The 21,364-nt window shown below is 50.0% G+C and overlaps 2 protein-coding genes and 1 long non-coding RNA gene across 7 annotated transcripts; 1 reads left to right on the plus strand and 2 right to left on the minus strand.

Moving 5' to 3' along the window:
- Position 1: 1 nt before the first annotated feature.
- Positions 2–11,106, minus strand: LOC143506202 (semaphorin-4E-like). Of its 3 annotated transcripts, none has more exons than XM_076996271.1 (16): positions 11,011–11,106; positions 9,675–9,884; positions 5,941–6,263; positions 5,517–5,662; positions 5,330–5,392; positions 5,064–5,162; positions 3,967–4,066; positions 3,562–3,672; positions 3,282–3,433; positions 3,002–3,171; positions 2,760–2,916; positions 2,401–2,623; positions 2,111–2,226; positions 1,825–1,994; positions 1,596–1,648; positions 2–1,475 (listed from the first exon to the last, which is right to left on the minus strand). In XM_076996271.1, exons 3-16 carry the CDS (start codon positions 6,041–6,043, stop codon positions 913–915), a joined length of 2,226 nt encoding a protein of 741 aa, XP_076852386.1. In that variant the 5' UTR covers positions 6,044–6,263; positions 9,675–9,884; positions 11,011–11,106; the 3' UTR covers positions 2–912. The 3 variants fall into 3 exon arrangements, with proteins under 3 accessions (XP_076852386.1, XP_076852388.1, XP_076852389.1); XM_076996273.1 differs by having other exon boundaries at positions 9,675–9,807; positions 10,995–11,099; XM_076996274.1 differs by lacking the exons at positions 9,675–9,884; positions 11,011–11,106 and adding an exon at positions 9,524–9,640.
- On the plus strand, positions 8,991–18,924 carry LOC143506208 (uncharacterized). The gene is made up of 4 exons (XR_013128173.1): positions 8,991–9,234; positions 13,521–13,644; positions 15,083–15,236; positions 18,790–18,924. It is a non-coding gene; the product is annotated as an uncharacterized LOC143506208 (long non-coding RNA).
- Positions 11,661–21,291, minus strand: LOC143506204 (signal-transducing adaptor protein 2-like). 3 transcript variants are annotated; one of them, XM_076996276.1, is made up of 11 exons: positions 20,792–21,291; positions 19,103–19,174; positions 18,757–18,876; positions 18,084–18,140; positions 16,144–16,298; positions 15,617–15,748; positions 15,104–15,173; positions 13,925–14,027; positions 13,529–13,621; positions 13,238–13,366; positions 11,661–11,800 (listed from the first exon to the last, which is right to left on the minus strand). In XM_076996276.1, the coding sequence occupies exons 1-11, from the start codon at positions 20,891–20,893 to the stop codon at positions 11,742–11,744; spliced, it is 1,092 nt and encodes a 363-aa protein (XP_076852391.1). In that variant the 5' UTR covers positions 20,894–21,291; the 3' UTR covers positions 11,661–11,741. The 3 variants fall into 3 exon arrangements, 2 of the variants coding, with proteins under 2 accessions (XP_076852391.1, XP_076852392.1); XR_013128171.1 differs by lacking the exons at positions 11,661–11,800; positions 13,238–13,366 and having other exon boundaries at positions 15,104–15,357; XM_076996277.1 differs by lacking the exons at positions 11,661–11,800; positions 13,238–13,366; positions 13,529–13,621; positions 13,925–14,027 and having other exon boundaries at positions 14,946–15,357.
- Positions 21,292–21,364: the final 73 nt, after the last annotated feature.

Here is a 21,364-nt window from a genome sequence, read left to right on the forward strand (position 1 = left end):
GTACTGATTTTTGCTTTTATTTATTTACCAGAACAAGTAAATTGTGATCAAGGTGTGTACAAAACAGCAGAATTACAAAGTTAAAAGTTCACAGTTTCTTGCGATTTCAAAACAAAAGCTCCGTAAAAGTTCACTTGCACCCTTACAGTTAGAATGTTAAAAAGGTTAGAGCCCGCGTAACTAAAGTCACGTCGGTGAAAGGCAGGAATGCTGGAAGCTGGCGGGGTTGTTGGTGCCGTCTGTTCCGCCAGGGTCACCCTGATCCAGGCCCGGACGTGCCCTCCAACCGCAGATCCGAACAGGGCACGCGCTTCCAAAGCCACGGGCAGCGGTCCGGACGCAGCTGTTTAGAGTGCTCTGTTTAGAGCAACGTGTTACACCACAGAGGCTCGACTTCAGTTTCATGAGCCTAATTCAGACATCAGACCGTTTAAACCAAGAGTTCCTGATGAATGTTCAGTATATTGATACTGAAGAGCGTACACTGATTCAGCAGGTTTGAACACCAGGATGTCCCAGACGTCCCACACTCAATCTGTCCACTTGGCATTGGTTCCTGGCTCACGTTTATGAATTAGTAACAATACACTGTGTTTATAACCTTTCCAGTACATTGAGTTCCTTTTTTTTTGCCTCCTTAAGGATGTTGTCACTATGGTTACTGCGGGTACACATGAAGGTCTCTCGGAAGCAGGCCGAGAAAAAACCCGGAGTGAAGTATAAAACCGCAGACTCTCCACACTGTACCGACGATTTTACAGTTTCAAACCGTCCCAAACGTGTTTATTTGACATAAAAGAGTTTATATTATCGTTTCTCCATCATGCTTGTCCATTTAGGTCTACGTTATGTATGGTGCAGGGCGTGTTTACACTGAACCGAGGAGTCCACGCCACACTCAGAACGTCTGGTCTATGTGTGGGCCTTGTTCAAACCGTCTTTCTCCTCTGCGTTTGAGCGCTCAAAGCTTCTGTTGTGGTTGTTATTGCTGTTGCTGCTCTCCCTGGGTGCCGAATCGAGGACGATCGACTGTCCCTGTTCGTGTCGACAGAGTCCCGCTAAGTGAAAGTGTCCTTTGTAGAAATTCCAAACCATTAGCCCTGCTAGTGTCAGCGACAGGACGACCACCATCACCTGCAGCACCACTAGGGTGTGCTGTTCTCCCTGCATACGGGGCTCCAACCTCGAAGTCTCCACCAAGGAGCCGGACCCTGGCCTCAGGTCGTACGTGATATTCTGGGTAACGTAGTCCCTGCCGTGGGAGGACTCCACACAGCCGCAGGTGTAGCGGCCGGCGGCCGAGGCCGAGGCGTTGAGGATGACCAGGCCGTCGCGGTGGATGTGGTGGGTGTCGGAGCTGACCACTGGGCGTCCGTCTCTGTGCCACTGGACCTGGGCCAGGTTGGACCCTGGCTGGCACTGCAGTTTAATACTGAACCCCGGGAGGAAGGAGACGTTCACGGCCTTAACGCCACCTGTAATAATAATAATCTTTATTTGTATAGCACCTGGGCTCATGTATTTAATATTTAAGCAGAAATGAATCAATCATCTAAGGTTCTTATAATCCATTGAAAGTTCATTTCTTAACATACCCACTAGGGGGCAGCGGCTAGCGTCGCCATCCATGAGGCTCTGAACCACCTGACTGTAAGAGAGAAAGAATTGTGAACATAGGAAAAACTGTCCAACGTAATGTCCAAACAGTTTGTTTTCTCGCTGGAGGAAGCTCAATGTTTGCAACATCCCACCCACACCACCCAATGGACCAATGAAAATGCTTCACAGCCGTCTTTTGAGACGCCAGTGTCTCCTCATCCTCACCTGTGCGTGTCTGGGCGAACGTTATTGACGCCTACGCACTCCTTAGCAGCGAGGTCCCAGCCACAGTAGGGGTCTCTGGCCAGCACGCAGTCCAGACAGGACGGGTAGAGTCGGCACGAGCTCAGCGGCACCTGCCCAGCTGCCACTTCGGACCCAGCATACAGCAGACCCTGAGAACGCACGTGTGGAGAGTGGAACTGGATCCAGTAGATCTGAAACGATGATCTAAAGAACCCGAACGCTAAACGGATCCGATCGCACGGCCCACATAGATAGGAAGACTCACCACGGTAAGGGAGAGGCGGAGTATTTTCACGGGCTCGGACTGCTGAAAGACCTGCATCTCCTCTATTATTACCATCTCGCCATCATAGTTCACTGCCTTCAGTATCGACCCGCTTTCTGTCACACACACACACACATAGGATCATAAATGTTCATCTTCACACAAAACCATCAAGGATCTCATACTGGTTTGCAAACATCTTACATATTATATGTTACAAACATATACATCTCAATTTTTCTCTAAGATGTGAGAAATTACTCATACTGTTATCTATGAGTAATTAATACCTGTCCCGATGAACATGACTTCATGACTGCTTCCGTCCAAGGCGGTTGTCCTGGCCACGACTATACGCGTAAACGCGGGTCCTTTTTTAACCAGCAGGGGACGCTCGTTGATTGGCAGGACTGCCTGGTCCATTAGCGGCCTGTCTCTGATAAACTGAAGGGTTTTGTCGGGCAGATCGAGAGACTTAAGAAACCCCTTATCTCTGGCTTCGTTATTAATACACTAGAGAGATTGAGAAACAAAAACAGAAAACACAAATCGGGTTTGAAGATTAGCTTGAATGGCTAACTCGGTGCAATAACTAACTTGGTGCAATGTTTAACTTGTTCCTGAATAAAAGAAGGGCGGTTGGTCTCACAGCTCCCGGGCGAGGGAAGGGCAGGTCGCCGCTGTACATCACCCACTTGACGAACGACGTCTCCACAGTCACCGGCGTCTTGAATTTGCCGTGTGAGAAAACCTCCCCAATGTCCGTGACCTTGTACGCGCACACCGCAGAGTAGTGCGAAGTGTCCCTAAGAACCAAACACCACGGTCCGGTCAGGCGAAACCGGTCCACCGGACCACCCCACCTCCTCCTTCCCCAGGGTCGATACTCACTGAGGGGTGAAGACTGCGTAAAACACGCAGGTGCTCCAGTTCCCGGGGCAGAACCGGAACACGTCCTGCATGATGAGCGGGAGGCTGCTGTCACGGACGGGACAGTCCAAGCGAGCCTTTACGAACGAGGTCCACTTCCTCTGTAACGTCCTCTGCCCGCCCATGTCGCTCTGGAAGAGCGGGAAGGTGAAAGCGAAGCAATTAACGGGATTTGGAGCGACATGTTGGTGCGGTAACGGACGCGTATCGTACGCGTAACGGGCGCGTAACGTGCGCGTACCTTGCAGACGCGCGCAACGCGCGACACCTCCAGCCTGTTGTAGAAGTCGTACTCCACCGCGGTTTCGACGAAGAACAGGTATATTTTGTCATCGTCCCCCTCTGGGTTCTGTTCCCCCTCAGCTATGTGCTCCATGCCAATGAAATTGGGCTCTGAGGTAACAGTACAAATCAGGAGGTCCACCTTAAATATCCCAAACGGTTGGAAACACAGGTGCACGCGCTTTACAGTGGCAAAATGTGTGTGTGTGTGTGTGTGTGTGTGTGTGTACGCATCTGACCATTGAGCCAGGAGGTCTTGAATTCCGTGCGAACCGTTTCGGCGGAGCTACGCATCATGACCGGTTCCGAGCCCAGGAAGTTGATTGAAGTTGCGGAGAATAGTTCACCGTCTGTAACACGGAAAATCTCATTCACAATCGCACACCAACTGTTCGTGCGTCTATTAACCGCTTTGTCGGTGTTAATCCCAATGTCGTGTTATTTATGATGGAAGAACTAACATCTGCAATGGCTGATATTACCCTGGATGGTACTAAAGTTGAAAACTCATAAAAGTACTTAACGTTTTGTGAAGAAAGTGTATGACCTGTTATGTCTCAGAAATTTGAGGGAATTGGGTGAGAGAGGGTGTGTGTGTGTGTGTGTGACAGAGAGAGAGAGAGAGAGAGAGAGAGATGACTTGCCAACGAGTTCTGAGGCGTATCTCTGGAAAGGATCAAACGGACACTTTCCTTTCCCGTCCTCCTTTTTGTCTTCCAGTGTCAGCGTGTCGTTTGTATATGACTGAAGGAAAAAAAAAACACACAGCAGAGGTCACAGGTGGGATGTCCTGCTCACGGGTCACAGGAGAGGCAAGGTGTTGGACTCGAAGGTGAAAGGTGAGGGGTGAAAGGTGTTTTACTGGATTTAAGAGCAAACACGTTTTGCGTTATGGCTCAGTACTTCTCCATTGCGTGACCCTCACTGATCAGATATATGAATATCTCTGCATCTGTGATGTCGTCACCTGTTCCACATTCGGTTTTGTACTGTGTTTCTTTTGTCGCGGTCTACATCCTGTATTCTATTTCCTGTTCACCTTTATTTTGCCTGCTGTACTCTGTGCGCCTGCCGTGTTTTCATTTGCGTTCGGCTGTACCGTGTTTACATCTCCCCTTCAGCCTGTTTCACATCGCTTGTCTATTTTCTGTCTGTCTGTATTTAGCTTTATGCTACCAGTCCATCCGTCTCTTGTGACCTGTTCCTCCTCAGGCCTGTGGTTTGTTTTTTCTCTCTCTCAGTCTGTTCTGTCTCATGTTCTCAGTTTGTTTCTTGTATCTTCTTGTATCTTCTACCCTGTTACCTAGTAGCTTGTTTTCCTGTTTCTGTAACCAGTGACCCGTTCGCATGTGTATCTGTTCTTTGCCTAATTTTTAAAAACCTTTTCCCATCACCCCCTGGGTTAGTTCCTGGTGTTCATTAATTTCACAGTTCTAGTGTTGGTCTGTTTAGTTATGTTTGGTGTCTCTCTCCCCTGTGTTTGTTAAGCGTTTCTGTTTCTGGTTTCCCCAGTAAGACGACCCTGGACGGTCTGTGGCCCTGAAGACGGATTTGTCCTTAATCAAAGTTGTTATACTCATAGTTTGTGTTCCGCTCCAACTCACCAATTGTCACATCCTGCATATGTGATGTGTAAGCACAACAATCAAACAAAATCAATATATATGTGCGAGTGTACATGTGGAAAATAGCATAGCAATAAAGTTTTTATTGCAGTAATTCACAGGCGGGCTTGACTCACCATGATGTCACAGGTGGGACTAAATGCACTGGTTCCACACACATACATCCTCCCGTCTCTCATTCGGTGGAGAATCCGGATGTAGTTCTGACACTCGATCTGATGGAGATGGAGCAGATCACATGACTTTAGTGCCTCAAATGACCTGGTGTACGAGGTCGTGCCTTCTGGGGCAGACGGAGACCGTGCGGAGGGTGGATTCACGCCACAGCAGCCCAGCTCAGAACGTACGCCCCCCCTGTGGGCCGGGAGAACTGATACATCACCTCCAAATTCTTTCCTTTGCGTGAACATCTCTCTTGCATCTCACCGGTCACTTGCCACTTGACCTAAAAGGGAAACAGAGTTTCATTCAAGAGTGTAAACAAAAACCACAGAGGCACCAGAGCAACAAATGCATTTAAAATCGGGCCAGGGGACAATAAAGGCTGAAGGTGCAGGTGTTCTCCTGACCATGGCTCTCTTGTGGGTGATGTTGGAGAGCTCCAGGGCAAAGATAGCTTCCCTGGCTCCCAAGATGAGCAGATCCAGATCTTCCCTCAGCAGCATGGTGGAGTAGTTCCACACCCCCTGCTCTCGAAACACACGCCCGCCGTTACCTAGCGACGCCAGAAAAGCACTCTTTTACTCTCAAGTGTGGGAATGGAAACTTGTGGAAGGGGGGGGGGGGGGGACCTCGGTGATGCAACATTTATCAAGCCAGCATGTGACTAAAAAACAAAACAAGCAGACGAAGTTGCACATGGGATTTAAAGGCGTAGCAAGACCGGACTGCTACCCAGATGTACAAGCAGAAGTTCGAGTGCACTCAAATCTCACTCAAACGCACTCGAATATGCTCGAAAACATATTCGGAACATAGCGCGGGCTCACTCACCCCCGAGGCTGAAGTTCTTGCGTGGCTCGCTGTGGGCGGGCCAGTCCTCGGGGGCAGGCAGCAGGCCCGGGACCCACACGCACAGCAGCAGGAGAGACAGCATGTCCCCCGGGGTCCCGCCGTGTACGCCGCAGCGCGAGGACTCCCGACGGCGTCCCGGACGGGCTGGGTGCGAGAGACGGGGTCTGCGCCGGACGCCTGGTGTGTGCAGCTGCTCGGAGCGGCCTCTCCTCCCGTCAGGGGCACCTCGGCCCGGAGATATACGACTCGGCTTTGTCTGCACGGGCTGCCTCTTCAAAGGAACAGGAACAGTGTGAGGCCATCTGGGGGGGGAGAGAAACAGAGGAGAACCATGGAGATATAAAGAGAGGAGAAAGAGAGCAAGAGAGGGCAGATGGGGAGAGACAAAGAGGAGAAGTGGTTGAGAAAGAGGAGAGATGGAGAGTCAGCAAGAAAGAAGGGAGAAAGGAACTAGGTGGACTCAGATAATTCGTCACTTGAGATGTGTTTGGAATGTCATGACGTGTTTAAATATCAGGAAGCAGAAAGAACTGATAAGTCTTGTGGTACCGAGTATGAACCCACAACACTGAATAAGAATGGTGACTATTCAGATTATTATCTACACTGTAAACACACCCAGACATTGTCAGTAGTCAACAGAATGTGAAATGTCCATCACAGTTCATCTTTATAAACCCTCTCATGGATGGAGAGATGAAGAGGAATAGAGGAAAAGGGAGAAGAAAGTGAAAGTGAGAGCATAAGTGTGTGAGGTAGAGAAAAGAGGGAGAGTGCAAGTGTGAGGTAGGGAGTAGAGAAAGAGTGAGGTAGGAAATAGAGAGAGAGAGAGAGCGTGAGGTAGGGAGTAGAGAGAGTGTGTGAGGTAGGGAGGAGAGAGGGAGAGCGTGAGTGTGTGAGGTAGAGCGCAAGTGAAGGAAGAGGAGAGAGAATCAGTGAAGGCAGCGTTGGTTGTGGAGAGAGAATCAGTGAAGGCAGCGTTGGTGGTGGCAGTAATTCTGTCAGTGCTTTAGTGATGTAAATGTGGCGTCTGAGATCCTCCACAGGGCGGATGTTACGAGGAGAAACAAAAGCCAAAGATCACGACCAAAAGACTCGCTCTGTGCCACGCCCCGCTGCCACGCCCCGCTGCCACGCCCCGCTGCCACGCCCCGCTGCCACGCCCCGCTGCCACGCCCCGCTGCCACGCCCCACAGCCACGGTGACGCTTGTTCCTCGGGCTGTTACAGGTTCACATGTTTAGGCTGTGCGAGACACACACATCATCACTCCCGCTGGTGTGTGAGACACACACATCATCACTCCCGCTGGTGTGTGAGACACACACATCATCACTGCCGCTGGTGTGTGAGACACACACATCATCACTCCCGCTGGTGTGTGAGACACACACACATCATCACTCCCGCTGGTGTGTGAGACACACACACATCATCACTCCGGCTGGTGTGCAAGACACACACATCATCACTCCCGCTGGTGTGCGAGACACACACATCATCACTCCCGCTGGTGTGCGAGACACACACATCATCACTCCCGCTGGTGTGTGAGACACACACATCATCACTCCCGCTGGTGTGTGAGACACACACATCATCACTCCCACTGGTGTGCTGACGTCTCCATGGAGACGTTTAAACGCACCGCAGCAAGCGCTCAACGGCAAACTGCGATTTGTAAACGGATCGAGTGGGTCGGACCTGTGCACAGGAAGTGACCTCGCCGCCACTGTAATACTGTACGGTCGGTGTGTTCAGGTGTTGTGTAATGGCGTCAGAAGAAGGAAGTCCTAACAAACACAAAAACCCAAGGAGGAACCGAAAGGTCAAAGGTCAACGGTGAAAAGGTCAGTGTCACGCGAGCCTTCCCGTTTGTGTCCACTGGTGCACTGACAGAGAGATCACACGCCATCTCCGCCATGTTGAGTCTGTCCAACATCGCACCGTGTGGAGTTTGTTCCAGCACTAACCTCCCGCGTCTAAGCCAGCCAATGGCAGCGCCCCGCGATATTGTTGTGACTCTCAGCCATTAAGATTAATTTCCTGAAACACTTAACCTCCCTGGCCAACATCAACGTACAGTTTCCCTTACAGGAAACCCGTTCCCCATTTCGACCTGCTCCCACACAAACAACCTAAAACTTTGGAGACATAACCGACATATTCAAAACCTGCAGTCACTGTGCTACTATCACAAAATGGATAACATCCACCGATTCATACATACATACATAACATGACATCAACACAAATTACGGCCGAGTATTTTGAAAACATATGTGAATGAACGGGGTTTATAGGGGTGGCGATTACACAAAGAATTAGACCACACACAAACATTTACAGCAGTGTTTGTGTGGCCCAGCGCTGTGTGCAGTGACAACACAGGCGAAAAGCCTGTTTCCAGTGCTGGAGCAAACATCTTGCACACTGAAAAATGCGATGCTTTCATCGCTGCAGTCAAGTGCAGTATGGGCCCTGATGATGTAACTTTACAGAACTTTACAGAACCTTGCAGAACTTTGCAGAACTAAGCTCCTGCGAGGTACTCAGCATTTCAGCCATGGGAGATGATGCAGAAGTCGCCTAAAGGACACGGTGCTCGTTGAACGTCGAGTGTCAGAGCTCGCGTGACACGTACCTGGACGGTCGAGACAGGTCCCGTGCCCCTCCCGCGTCACAGGGGGCTACACGTGAACCCTGCCGTTACGTGTTTTGCAAAGCGTACGTTGCACAAGTCGTGCAAGTTGAGAACACGCAGGCTGGGTCAGCTACCGACCCGGCCGGGCACCTTGATTGGTCATGCATGCAGGCAGCAGGAAGAGAAGAAAAATGCGGACTAACCCTGGGGGTGAAGGGGTTTAAGAATGTGACGGCATAGGCTTCAAGCTTAAAGACACACGTGAAATAAACTGACAGGGTGGGCCAACTGTAACACTGCCCAAGCAGCGATTCGAAATCAAAGCACTGTAACTTTGTTTGCTGTAAGTGCCCTTATCACGAGGTAGTCACAGGGCGGGTGTGGTTCGCAGCGGCGGGGTCAACACCGCTCCGCCAGACCCGTGCATGAGTGCCTGAGCTGACTCGCACCTGGCCCGAGGAGTAAAGCACTTGAGACGAGACGAGACCCCTCCCAGGCACACGCAGGGCTCACGCACATACACGCGTGTGCACAGGCAAAGGAGACAGGGCGTGAGAAAGACAGACGGAGACAGACAGACAGATTTCGACGTGGCCACGCTGTAGTACTGTTACTTGGACTCCCATTAAGGTAAAACTTTAATGTACTTTTTTTATCCTTAAAAATCCAGATGCCACAAACAAGAGGAAATCCTGAGGAAATACACTACACAAAAGTAAGACAGGACATGGGTGTACGTTTCTGTTAAGGTTGCATTGCTATTGAGATGTCTGAAACAGGAAACACGCTCAGCAAATTCAGGAAAAAACAGCGCAACTCAAATGCAAATCTTGCCTAAACCCGTCCAGTTAATTAGATCTAGTCTGATTCTAGTCCTCTCTGATACTCAGTTGGGTGACAACCCAGATAAGAAACTTACCTTGGAAGCCAATCTGCTCCTGTGTCCTTGTGGCTGAAACACTTCTACACTTGACTTTGTACTCTCTCACTCACACACACATATACACACACACCACCCCCCACACACACACACCCTCTCCTCTAACCATCTCTATGCAAAACAAGCAGACCTTTATGTGTGTGAAGGAGGGGCCGGGCACAGCCGAGCCGAGGAGATGGTCCGCTGTCTCTGCTCCTGGACGGCGTCTATGGCGCTCACGGGGTCCGGCGCATTGTTGTTGTGAAAGTCAAACTGCTCGGGCCCTGCGGTGAGGAATGAATGAGCCGGGGAAAGATTCCACAGCCTGTGAGACCGGGGAGAAAGAGCACGCCACAACAGGCTGGCCGCGCTCACACACACACACACACACACAAGCACGCGTCATTGTAAGTGGGAGGGAGGGAGGGAGAGGAGTGTGTGTGTGTGTGTGTGTGTGTGTGTCTCTGCGGGGGGGTCATAAGTTGTCTTCCTGTTTAAAGTGCACTTCTGTCTTCTCTGGGAAGGTGACTCAACTTCCACAGGGAGAAGGAATACCGTCTTACAGGCCAGAGTATTCGCCATGGGCACCGAGTCCTTCATAGTTCTTAGTTATCTACATTGTATTCAGGAAGACAGTAGTTACAAATGATGGGAATGGGGCTGCCTAGCCACACACATGTAGCAAGTCCGGACACGCCGAGTTTAGAGGCTGTTGGGGGCATTTTTCTGTCTTCCAAAACAGAGTAATTTTCCCAGTGCTGAACCAAACAAAGCTCGAGGTTCAGACCTGACGACATACTTCAGGTGTTTCACTCACAACCTTCACTCGTGTCTCACAGCATGTCTAGTTCACGCTTGTAGGACAAAAATCTGCCCGGCAGTGCTGAAAGTTGTTCGATGTTATCACATCACCCAAGACTGGGGCCTGTAGAAACATTCCTCATACCTCGGTTCTGACACGCGTGCGTTGGGAAATCGCAGTTCTTTGGACAATTGCTATGAGAGGTATGTGTTACAAAACATGAACCTTAAACAAATCTGCCTCTCGCTCCCTCTTAATAGAAGACTCTGGCTCCATCTAGTGGCTGCAGTTATTCAAAACAGGTGGAAAATAACGAGAGGGTTACGGTAACTTTACCGAATACCCTCTCAATTCAGAACGTAGTTTCTTTATAAACCGTACAGGATATACTCTGATGTTCTACTAGCTTGTTAAAGTGAATACAAAAATGCTTTAGGGACATGTCAACCTCTATATATGACACGGCAAACGGATTAAAAAGATCTTCCTTTTAATTCAAATAAATACAGCAAAAGGTCAACAGTGATACCCATATGAACTCAGATACCTACAGTAGCACCGTGCACTTCTATTACACAACCCAGGAATGACAACCACAGTTTAGCAATCACAAACATCTCACTACAGAAAACAATATATACACTTTTCTCAACATTATGACCCACAAACCTCAGCAAAATCTCACCATCCTTCTTCATTGGTATCGTTTCGATATGACGTTAGAAGAGCTTTTAGAGCATTTCGGACGTTAGAGTTTGTGAATTTTCAGAAGGCATCAAACAAATTCAAAAATGTAACGGTTGGTTTTAGAACTCTGACGTCTACACGACACTCATGGAACCACGGAACAGACATCACACGTTCTATGGAACACATACAGCAGTTGTCAGTGTCGGAAGAGACATTAAATGTTCATAAGCTCAAAAACAGGGGTTCAGTGAAACCAGCAGTGACCTTCTGTGGTGCAGCTGGTCTGCTTGTGTGGCTGGTTTGTTTGTGCGGCTGGTCTGTCTGTGTGGCTGGTCTGTCTGTGTGGCTGGTCTGTCTGAGGCTGGTCTGCTGTGCTTGGTTCTTGTTGCTTGGTCCCACCTTCTGTATAAAGTCTGAGCAGAACCCATGGGGATAAATGAGCTCCTGGAGTCAGGTGAAGCACCCATTATTGGCTCAGGAATGTGTCCATTTTATGGTTCAGCAGCTGATCTTCACCCTCCTGGTGAAGGTTTCACATCCTGAGGAGAGACACTTCACTGGATTCTTGCGCCGAACTCGTTAAAGATGCGCCATGGAAACGAGACGTGGGCAAGCGGCAACTGTCTCCAGGCAACGGGGTCCGGTGACCACGTCACAAGGCACTGGCTGAATTCGACAGCGAGGGGGCGGGACTGTGCTTCTGGTTGGCCGAGGAGAGAGGCAGAGTCACTCCTGACTGGTGCGTCTCTTCTCCAACTTCTGTTTCAGCTCTTCGGTGAATGCTGCTGAAACAGAAAAGAGACAAATGAGTGACAGAGCGAAAAAGAGAGAGAAAGATAGAGAAGAGAGAGAGATAGAGAGAGATGGAGAGAGGGGAGGGAGAGGAGAGAGAGATGGAGAGAGGGAGAGAGATAGAGAACAAAAAGCATGTGTGTGTGTGTGTGTGTGTGTGTGTGTGCATGCGCCCATGAACCACTCGTGACTTGAGGTGTCTAAGTTTTGTGACTAAATTAATACTAGTTTAGAATGTCTAATTGATCATTTTGTGCTGTGCCCATCTGTTAGTCAGAGAGGACACGACCGGTTTCGTAGTGCCAAACGCTGTGGGGCTGGAAGGCTGCGACATTTACAGCACTGGGGGAAGAATTTTTCCTCTCCGGGATGAAAAAGTGCCGAGTTTCAGTTCAGACGTTTGGAAGCTGGATTTGGTTTGTTGTGTAGATCAGGTGCCCTCTCTCCTCCCCGAGTTGTTCTCGTCTTCGGATTCACCCCACACGCCTCAGCTTTGCCGTCAAACATCTGATTTTCTAATAAAGCAACACGCCACTACAGACGGATTCACTCATGTCTCTAGTTCTGGCAACAAAGGCAGATGTTGCCGACCATGGGACAGAAAACGCTGGGATTTCTGTATTAATTACTCTTATGAGTCCTATAGAACAGATTTGGAGGGACTGGTTATTGGCTGATGGGAGTTGTTCTAGAGCTGGGGCTGTTTGTGTTAGAATCGTACAGGCGTGAAGAAACATCGGCCCAGCCCTAGAGATGCACAAAGCTGGAATAGGGTTCTAGATAAACTAAGACAAACCGAATAGAGGAAATTCACTTGAGCCAATGGAGAAAACCCCTGCTTCCAAAAAACCCGAATGAACAAAAACACAGCACTCCACGTCTCAAGGTCGATCACTTTTGTTTCACAGTTCCAAGTCTTGTGAAAATAAATGTTTAATGCTTTGGCAGACATATGCAATTCTACAGTTAGACAGAAGGAAAACAGCACCCATCCAAGGATGGATGAAAACTCGCTCCACCCGTGAAGCAAGATGGAGGGACCATCTTGGCTTGGGCCTCGTATCCTGCAGGCCTCAGAGAGCTGGCACTCGGATCAGGACCAAAGCTGAATCAGGAGTGTTTCCAGACGCATATCTGGTGGTGTTCACACATGGAACACCAGAAGTATCACTGATCTGGTAGGGAAGGTTGATCCAGCCCTCACTACCGTTGTTTCAAGGCAGCTCCAAGACCTTGTAAAGGTCATTGTTGCTAAATGAGGTCCTACTAGTTACCAGCCATCCAGACTCCATGTTCCTGCCTGAACACTGAAAACTGAAATGATCAGTATAAAAAAATAAAAAAACAACTATTGGTGTAATTACTTTAAGTCAGGGGCTTAGTGTGTGTGTGTGTGTGTGTGTGTGTGTGAGAGAGAGAGTGTAACTCACTCTGTGACAGCGGCGAGGGAGACAAGACGAGTCGTCTCATTGGACTAGACGGGGACCCTGGAGGGCTTAACGACCTGTGTGAGGGACTTGGGGATTTAGACTGTGCTCTCAACGTCCATTTATCTGACCCTGCTCACCAGACACACACACACACCCACACACACACACACACAGAACATTATTTAACATAAGGGCAAGTATATTCAAACTCTTGTATCATCTATCAAAACTAGCGTTTAAATCTGCCAGTAGTCCTCAATTTTCACCCTAGGTGTGCTTACAGCTTCTTACCTTTAGGGGGCAGCGTGGGTGCTCGGGAGAAAGTGGGCATTGACGTGCAGTGAAGAGTTCGTTCTCCATTCTCATCGTTGGAGGAGATGTACGCTTAGGGAGCAACGTGGACAAAGGTCAGCACACGAGAATCACAGCGAGGAATCTATCAGCACAATCTACACACACAAATCTACAGGCACTTTGTGATGTGTGTATAGGGACATGTGTGTGTAAGACAGGTGTTATTCTGTCCTATATCTCTTACACTGCGTGTGTTGTTTGTTGGTGGAGGTGTGTGTGTGGGGCGAGTAAATCTTTGGCTCCAGCAGGTTGGTGTGGTGTAATAACATTCTGTTTGTACAGTTTTTGCCCCGTGTGTCTGTGTGTCTGTGTGTGTGTGTGTGTGTGTCATACTGATATTCTCCTCGTACGGCTCCTCCAGTAGAAAAGGTTGGAGCGTTCCTGCAGTCTTCTCCACCAGAGCATTGATGACATCATAGAGAGTGGCGCACGGTATCTGCCGAGGGACAGGTGGGGGGACAGGTAGAGGGACAGGTGAAGGGACAGGTAGGGGGACAGGTGGAGGACAGGTGGGAGACAGGTGGGAGACAGGTGAGGGGACAGGTGAGGGGACAGGTAGAGGGACAGGTGGGAGGACAGGTGGGGGGACAGGTGGGGGGACAGGTGGGAGACAGGTGCGGGGACAGGTGGGGGGACAGGTGGGGGGACAGGTGGGAGGACAGGTGAAGGGACAGGTGGGGGGACAGGTAGGGGGACAGGTAGGGGGACAGGTGGGGGACAGGTGGAGGGCAGGTGGAAGGACAGGTGGGAGGACAGGTGAAGGGACAGGTAGAGGGACAGGTGGGAGACAGGTAGAGGGACAGGTAGAGGGACAGGTGGGAGACAGGTGGGGGGACAGGTAGAGGGACAGGTGGGAGGACAGGTAGAGGGACAGGTGGGAGGACAGGTAGAGGGACAGGTGGGGGACAGGTGGGGGGACAGGTGAAGGGACAGGTGAAGGGACAGGTGAAGGGACAGGTGGGGGGACAGGTGGGGGGACAGGTGGGGGGACAGGTGGAGGGACAGGTGGAGGGACAGGTGGAGGGACAGGTGAAGGGACAGGTGGGGGGACAGGTGGGGGGACAGGTGAAGGGACAGGTGGGGGGACAGGTGAAGGGACAGGTGAAGGGACAGGTGGGGGGACAGGTGGGGGGACAGGTGGAGGGACAGGTGGAGGGACAGGTGGGGGGACAGGTGGAGGGACAGGTGAGGGGACAGGTGGAGGGACAGGTGGAGGGACAGGTGGGGGGACAGGTAGGAGGACAGGTAGGAGGACAGGTGGGGGGACAGGTGGAGGACAGGTGGGAGGACAGGTGGGAGGACAGGTGGGGGGACAGGTAGGAGGACAGGTAGGAGGACAGGTGGAGGGACAGGTGGAGGGACAGGTGGAGGGACAGGTGGAGGGACAGGTGGGGGGACAGGTGGGGGGACAGGTGGGAGACAGGTGGAGGTCAGCAGCCCTTCCCATCTTTCCCCCCCAATAACGCAGTCACGTCGCATCTGTTTGTTTAGGAAAGACGGAACCGTACGTACGGGGTTCTCCACATCGATGATGTATCCACCCTGCGGCTTCTGTGTCACCCGGTAGTGCCTGAAGACCGAGCTGGTGGAGCAGTTGGGGCAGAAGGAGACGAGATGTTCGGGAGTGGACAACAGGAGAGCGAGGGTGAGTGAGTGAGGGAGGGACGGAGGGAGAGAGAGAGGGAGGGAGGGAGGGAGGGAGGGAGGGCGAGTGAACGAGTGAAGTTGTGACCATCAGTAAGGGGCAGAGAAACATGCAGACAGTGCTGAAAAGGTGCCAAAGACAGCAAGGAAAAGAGAAAGAGAGTGAGAGAGAGTGAGAGAGAGAGAGAGAGAGAGAGAGAGTGAGTGAGTGAGTGAGTGAGTGAGTGAGTGAGTGAGTGAGTGAGTGAGTGAGTGAGTGAGTGAGTGAGTGAGTGAGTGAGAGAGAGAGAGAGAGAGAGAGAGAGAGAGAGAGAGAGAGAGAGAGAGAGAGAGAGAGGTGAAATAAGGAGGAGGTGAGAACGCTGGGTGTGTGTGGCGTACCCGTTGAGGTCTTGTCGTGTGGTTACGGCGAGGGAGCTGCCGTCCCGTCCTGGTCTTAGGAGCATGTTCCCGCAGTCAGGGTGTCTCTCCAGCAGGACCTCGGCCTCCGTGCGGGACACGGGCCTGAAGCAGCTGAAACAGTCAAACATCACTGATGTTTATCTGCTGTTGCTGATATCTACATATATGTAGAGTCAGTTCCTCAAACATGTGACTCTAAAGAGACTTCATAAGATTAACAGGAACCTGGAATCGCTACACAGCAGATAAATACTACTACTCCATTACTAACGCTTTACTAGTAATGTTTACTAGTCATATGTAGAGTTCATTTCAAATATTATTTAGTTTCTGTTGGATTCTGCCAAAAATTAACAAGATGGAGATAAAGATTCCTCGTTTGTTTTGTTATAAATATGCAAATGACACACACACACACACACACACACACACACACACACACACACACACACACACACACACACACACACACACACACACACACCCTCCCCCCTGTGCGTACTCACGCAGGGATCTCCCCCACCAGCGGGACAGAGAGCGGGGAGGCGGGGGCCCGGGCCAGGGAGCGCGCGGCCCTCCTCCGGTATCTCTCCTTCTCCACCACCTCCTTCAGCACCTGCACCTGCCCCGGCAGCAGCGTCAGCGTGGTGGGCACCGTCAGCTGCGGACCACACCCAGAGCACGCTTACTACACCCACACGACTACACCCACCACACCCAGCTCACACACCCACTCCATCGTTCGGAGCTTACATGTTATTTGGTTTTAAATTATTCAGCCATTCACCAACGTGAAGAACCACACCACATTCTGTGTAAATATTTGAACGGTGCCACAATTTTTGCACGTTCCGTCTTCTGTAGTGTAGAATTAAACCAAGAGCTCGGGGTGAGTGTGCCAACAGCCAGATGTAATTCGGCGAGACGGTACATAATCACAAACTGTGTGCATAATTACAGTTCTTATGCATGTTTTCCGTTTTAGCAAACTGAGAGTAATTGTACAGCAGCTGTTTGCTCGGCTGGGTCTGGGCCAGCGCCGCACTGCTGCTCGAGACCGAACCAACAGCAGTTCTCGGGTTCGACTGTGCGCCGCTCACATACGGACGCGCTGCGCCGTTCCTCTCGTTCTGAGGATAAAGGGAGCGCTGGTGCCAGGAAACCACGCGATCAAGAGGCAGAAAAGCACAACAAATCCCCCAGAAACACCCACGACAACCGCTTGTACACAAACCAAGAACACGACGACGGTAACAAAGTCGACGGGAGACCAAGGTGAACTCAGAGTCAAGAACTACGAGAAAACTTTTACAATCACCACTTGAGCAAGTGGTCGGCATAAAGAAGGGAGCAGAACACACACACACACACACACACACACACACACACACACGCCGTATCTGCCCCATCCCGATCACTCAATTATTAACCCCATGCCCCGGTCCAGTTTACTTGCCCCTTGGATTAAGATGACGGGTTCTGTAATCCAGCGCATTTTACGTCGGAGTCACTGCAGCCACTCACGTAACTCTATTTCTCCGCTACGAGAGGGACTGATGTTTTGCATTAATTGTTTTGCGTTTAGCTCGCTACTGTTGCTTATATGATTTATAGACTCTCTGCTTATAGACTCTCCGCAACCACACACACACACACACACACACACACACACACACACTCGCTCCCTCACAAACCCCGGCCACCTCTCCCAGGAGCAGACTAGACATTTTGCATGTTAACTTTATAGCCATTGTTTTATTTCTAAACAAAGCCAGCAAAAATTATATTGCTTCCGCATACATATGAGCTGCATCACATTTCCACAGCAGTTAAATCATAAAAAAATACTTTCAACATAATTGCTAAGCCGTTTTTTATTTTTATGGCGGGAGAGATAGCAATAAAACAAAGTCAAAGTCCTTTAACACACAATTTCAAAAAGATCGGTAAATTCCAAACGAGTACATACTAAAAATCTGCAGAATGAGGATGGGGACGAACCCACATCCCCACGCAGAAGAATGACATCAGCGGAGGACCAAGACCTCACCATGCAAGGCCTGGTCTTGGTCTGGCCCCAAACAGACAGAACCACCACTCACCACCAGCGCTTCTTTTGATTTGTGTGTGTCTTACGCACGATGCTGTGCGGGTGAATGGGCCTCTCTGCTAGTGGAATTAGGCCCTTGAGTGTGAAACTGGGCACATTCGCATGCCCGCAGTGCCTGATACAGTGCCATTTCAGACCTGCCGAGCGCCCACAGGCACCGATAAAACAGCAATATATGAAAAACGTCACACTTTGGCACTCGTGAGCAATGACTAAAAAAAAGTTTGCCTTGACTAAAACAATAAGGAATAAGGAAAAGACTTTTAATAATGGAATAGACGAATATAGGTCAGAGGTCAAAGATGGCATACTGCAGCAATTGAATGGTGCACTCACATCAACTACAGAGTAGATGAAGCCTTTCCATAGCTCCCGTGCCTCCAGGTTAGGGGCCTGAGGGAGGGAGGGAGGGAGAGAGGGAGGGAGGGGGAGAGAGGGAGGGAGGGAGGGAGGGAGGGAGGGAGAGGGAGGAAGGGAGGGAGAGAGAGAGAGAGATTCAGGCCACCGTTGTAGTAAGACCTGCTGTCTCCAAATCACAACATTCAGCCAACATTAACCCGAAACATCCCCTAGTAGCCACGTGACTGAGCCACCTTGACGAAAGAGACGTCCAGCGCAGTTTATTGCCAGCAATCGTGTGACTCCCATTTCACAAGCCAGCAAATAAGACAAAGCTTGAATTCAGTGTCTGTTCCCAAAATGTCACATGATCCCTGATGACGTCCCTGTTCCAGACACAGGGGCAGGCTGAGCACTGGCTGAATGGGAACGAATCATATTACCCTCTGGACTTTGAGAGGAACTTGTTTATTCTGTGATTTTATGGCCAGGTCTGTCTTGAACAGAGAGGGAAAGGTAAGGGGGGAATAAACATGTGAAGGCATGTTAGTTAGATGGAAGCTGGTTTTTAGAGGCCGGCTGGATCTCCTGGCTCCAACATGATCACTGGTCACAGTGATTTCAGCAGAGTTTGCCAGGCTGGTTATGAGGAACAGGGAGGGAGCCTCACGGTGAGTTTGATCTCGCCGTCCTTCATCCGCAGGTTCAGTCTGGCCGCCTCCAGGTTCCGGTCGCGGCCGCAGTCGTCGATCAGGGACACGAAGCCGCTCAGGTCCAGCTTCTCCACGTACTGCACGGGGAGAAGAAAGCACACGCGTGAACACGCACACACGCTCCCGGAGAGCACGCAGTCAGAAGGAGGCGGAGCTCATATCACGGATGACCTCACACAAGGAACTCCCACACGGTCAAACAAAAATCAGACAACTCGGCCCGGGGCTCGATCACCTCCTCGTGATCTACAGGTACCACAGAGCTTTTACGAGAACTTTGGTGAGGTCTTCTGTGATGCTTACATGCGAGTCCTTCGTATTGTTGAAGAAAAATAATGTGTTGCCACACAAGCATGTCCACAGACGTCGGGACACCTGTGTAAGACGGAGAAATCACATCAGTTTAGGGATGTCTGTGTAAGACCGAGAAATCACCTCGGTCACCTTATGACTGTTTAGCAAAAATAAAAAAACTAGGTCATTTCCTTTTGACATTAACAGTAAGGATATAAGAGACATTTTACATATGTAAAAGTTGGCAAAACCTTTAATCTCATTCTTAATTAGCATAATAAATTATGCATATAATTTAATATAATATTAAATTATATGCATATATAGAATATATATATATATTCTCTCTCTTTTCTGAAGTCAGAAGCCTCGGCCACTATAAAAAGATCAAATCCAATTAAGACTAAGAGTACTTCATCAGTTCCACGGGAAAATTTGTCGTGGTGACAAAAGTTACCCCATAAATCAAAGACCATAAAGACAGTCACGGACGCTAATAGTATTTGCCCAAGTGAAAAGTTAAACATCACATTCACACAGTCAATTGAATCATGTGCACACCCAGTGCATATAGTACAGCACAACCCCTTCATATCCACGAGCCTCCGTCATCTTGTCTCGTCATCTTTCAGGCTGCACACAGACGCACGCGCTAATCTGATCGTGATGCAAACGGGGGGTATATCTGCATACGTCACGCGCCCACTTTCTCTCCCCTAATTCTCAACGGACACGCGTCACCAAATCAGCAGCTCGCGAGCCCCCAAGGGCACCCGCTCGCGCGCGGTCTCGAAGCGCAGCTGTCCCTAATCAGACCTCGAGCCGCCCTCCCCGCCCCTGCACGTGAACACATACGCGCGCGCAGACCTCCTGCACCTGAACCTCTCGTCCCGCAGGAATATGAATTTTACGTCCATTTATTCCCCGTCTGGTTCTTTGTCTCGCATCCCCGGTTACATTTTATTTAGGATGCGGTGGATGCTTGAAGTCTTTCATGTTTAATCATAACTCGTATGATCCTACGTGCTGTTATCTGCGCCGTGTACGCTCATAAATCCAAAAACTATTTCGAAACTAAATTTCTGCGTAAAACGAGCGAAGAAAGCGAGAAAGGCAGCAGCGCATTCGTCAAAAACGGAAAAGTCGTAAACAAACCTGTCACTTTGCAGCTGGGTTTATTATACTGAAACGATCACAGATCCTTCATAATGGACAGGATACATTACGCTGCTAGATTGTTCATGCATAATTTGCGCAAAACCAATGCGGTTTATACGCCGACTATGGAAATTAACTGCATATTAAGACTTATTTACCATCAGGGTTAAATATGTCTAGTATGATCCGCAATAAGGTGTGTCCATGTAACTGTCGCCACTGCCAGAAATATTGTGCACACAGACAAGATGAAGGATATAAAACAGCCGAAGGAACTGTCAGTCGGTCCGTTTCGCAGCGTAACACACCATTTAACTTGAATGAGAACAACGATTTAAGTTTTCGGTGGGATCGGTTGATCTTTACCGCAGCTGCACGTTCCGATCGGCCAGCATCGCACACCCGAGCAGGCGATGTGACAACTGTCATCCCCCCCGGCCTCGCCCATCCACACAATACACACGCCGTTCGGCCCACACGCCGGTGTTCGTGCTCCCACACGCGATCCGACACCAGTAAACCCACCACGGTACCCGGTACCTTTTCTTTAGATCCTCGTTTTTCCAGATAGCCCTCGTAGTAGCAGGGCGGGAGCTGCGCTCGGGTTCCGCCGGTCCGCTGCTTGACTGGTGCCGCCGCCATGACCCTAGTGAAGCTGTACTGGGTTTGTAGGGGGGGCACAAAGCGGCGCTCACCGCAGGCGACGGGTGGAGCGACACGCCTTCTGCAGGGTGGAGATGACACTGGAGATCCGCACACACACACAATAGTCACAGCTCATATCACTGGGACATCCAATATGGCAGCAGGGAGCACCTCTGGGCTATGGAGGGCTTTCATTCTTCTTTTTGGACCAAATGTCAATAAACAAACATGAACAATAACTAAATACCTGGTGTGCATTGCTGTGATTGTTGTTTCCTCTTATTTATTCATTGGTCGTGAAGTATTAAATAATAAGAGTTAGGAATATTCTGCAAACAGGGTTGAATGTAGGCTCGAGTGTTTGTAGTTGATGCATTTGCAATCTTGCAATATTGAAACGTGAAATAATCTTAAACCGTCTCGCGCTGTGTGTGAAGTTCGAGTATACTATAAATAATCGGGTTGAAA

Source organism: Brachyhypopomus gauderio, unplaced genomic scaffold, assembly GCF_052324685.1.
Source record: "Brachyhypopomus gauderio isolate BG-103 unplaced genomic scaffold, BGAUD_0.2 sc449, whole genome shotgun sequence".
Classification (NCBI taxonomy): domain Eukaryota; kingdom Metazoa; phylum Chordata; class Actinopteri; order Gymnotiformes; family Hypopomidae; genus Brachyhypopomus; species Brachyhypopomus gauderio.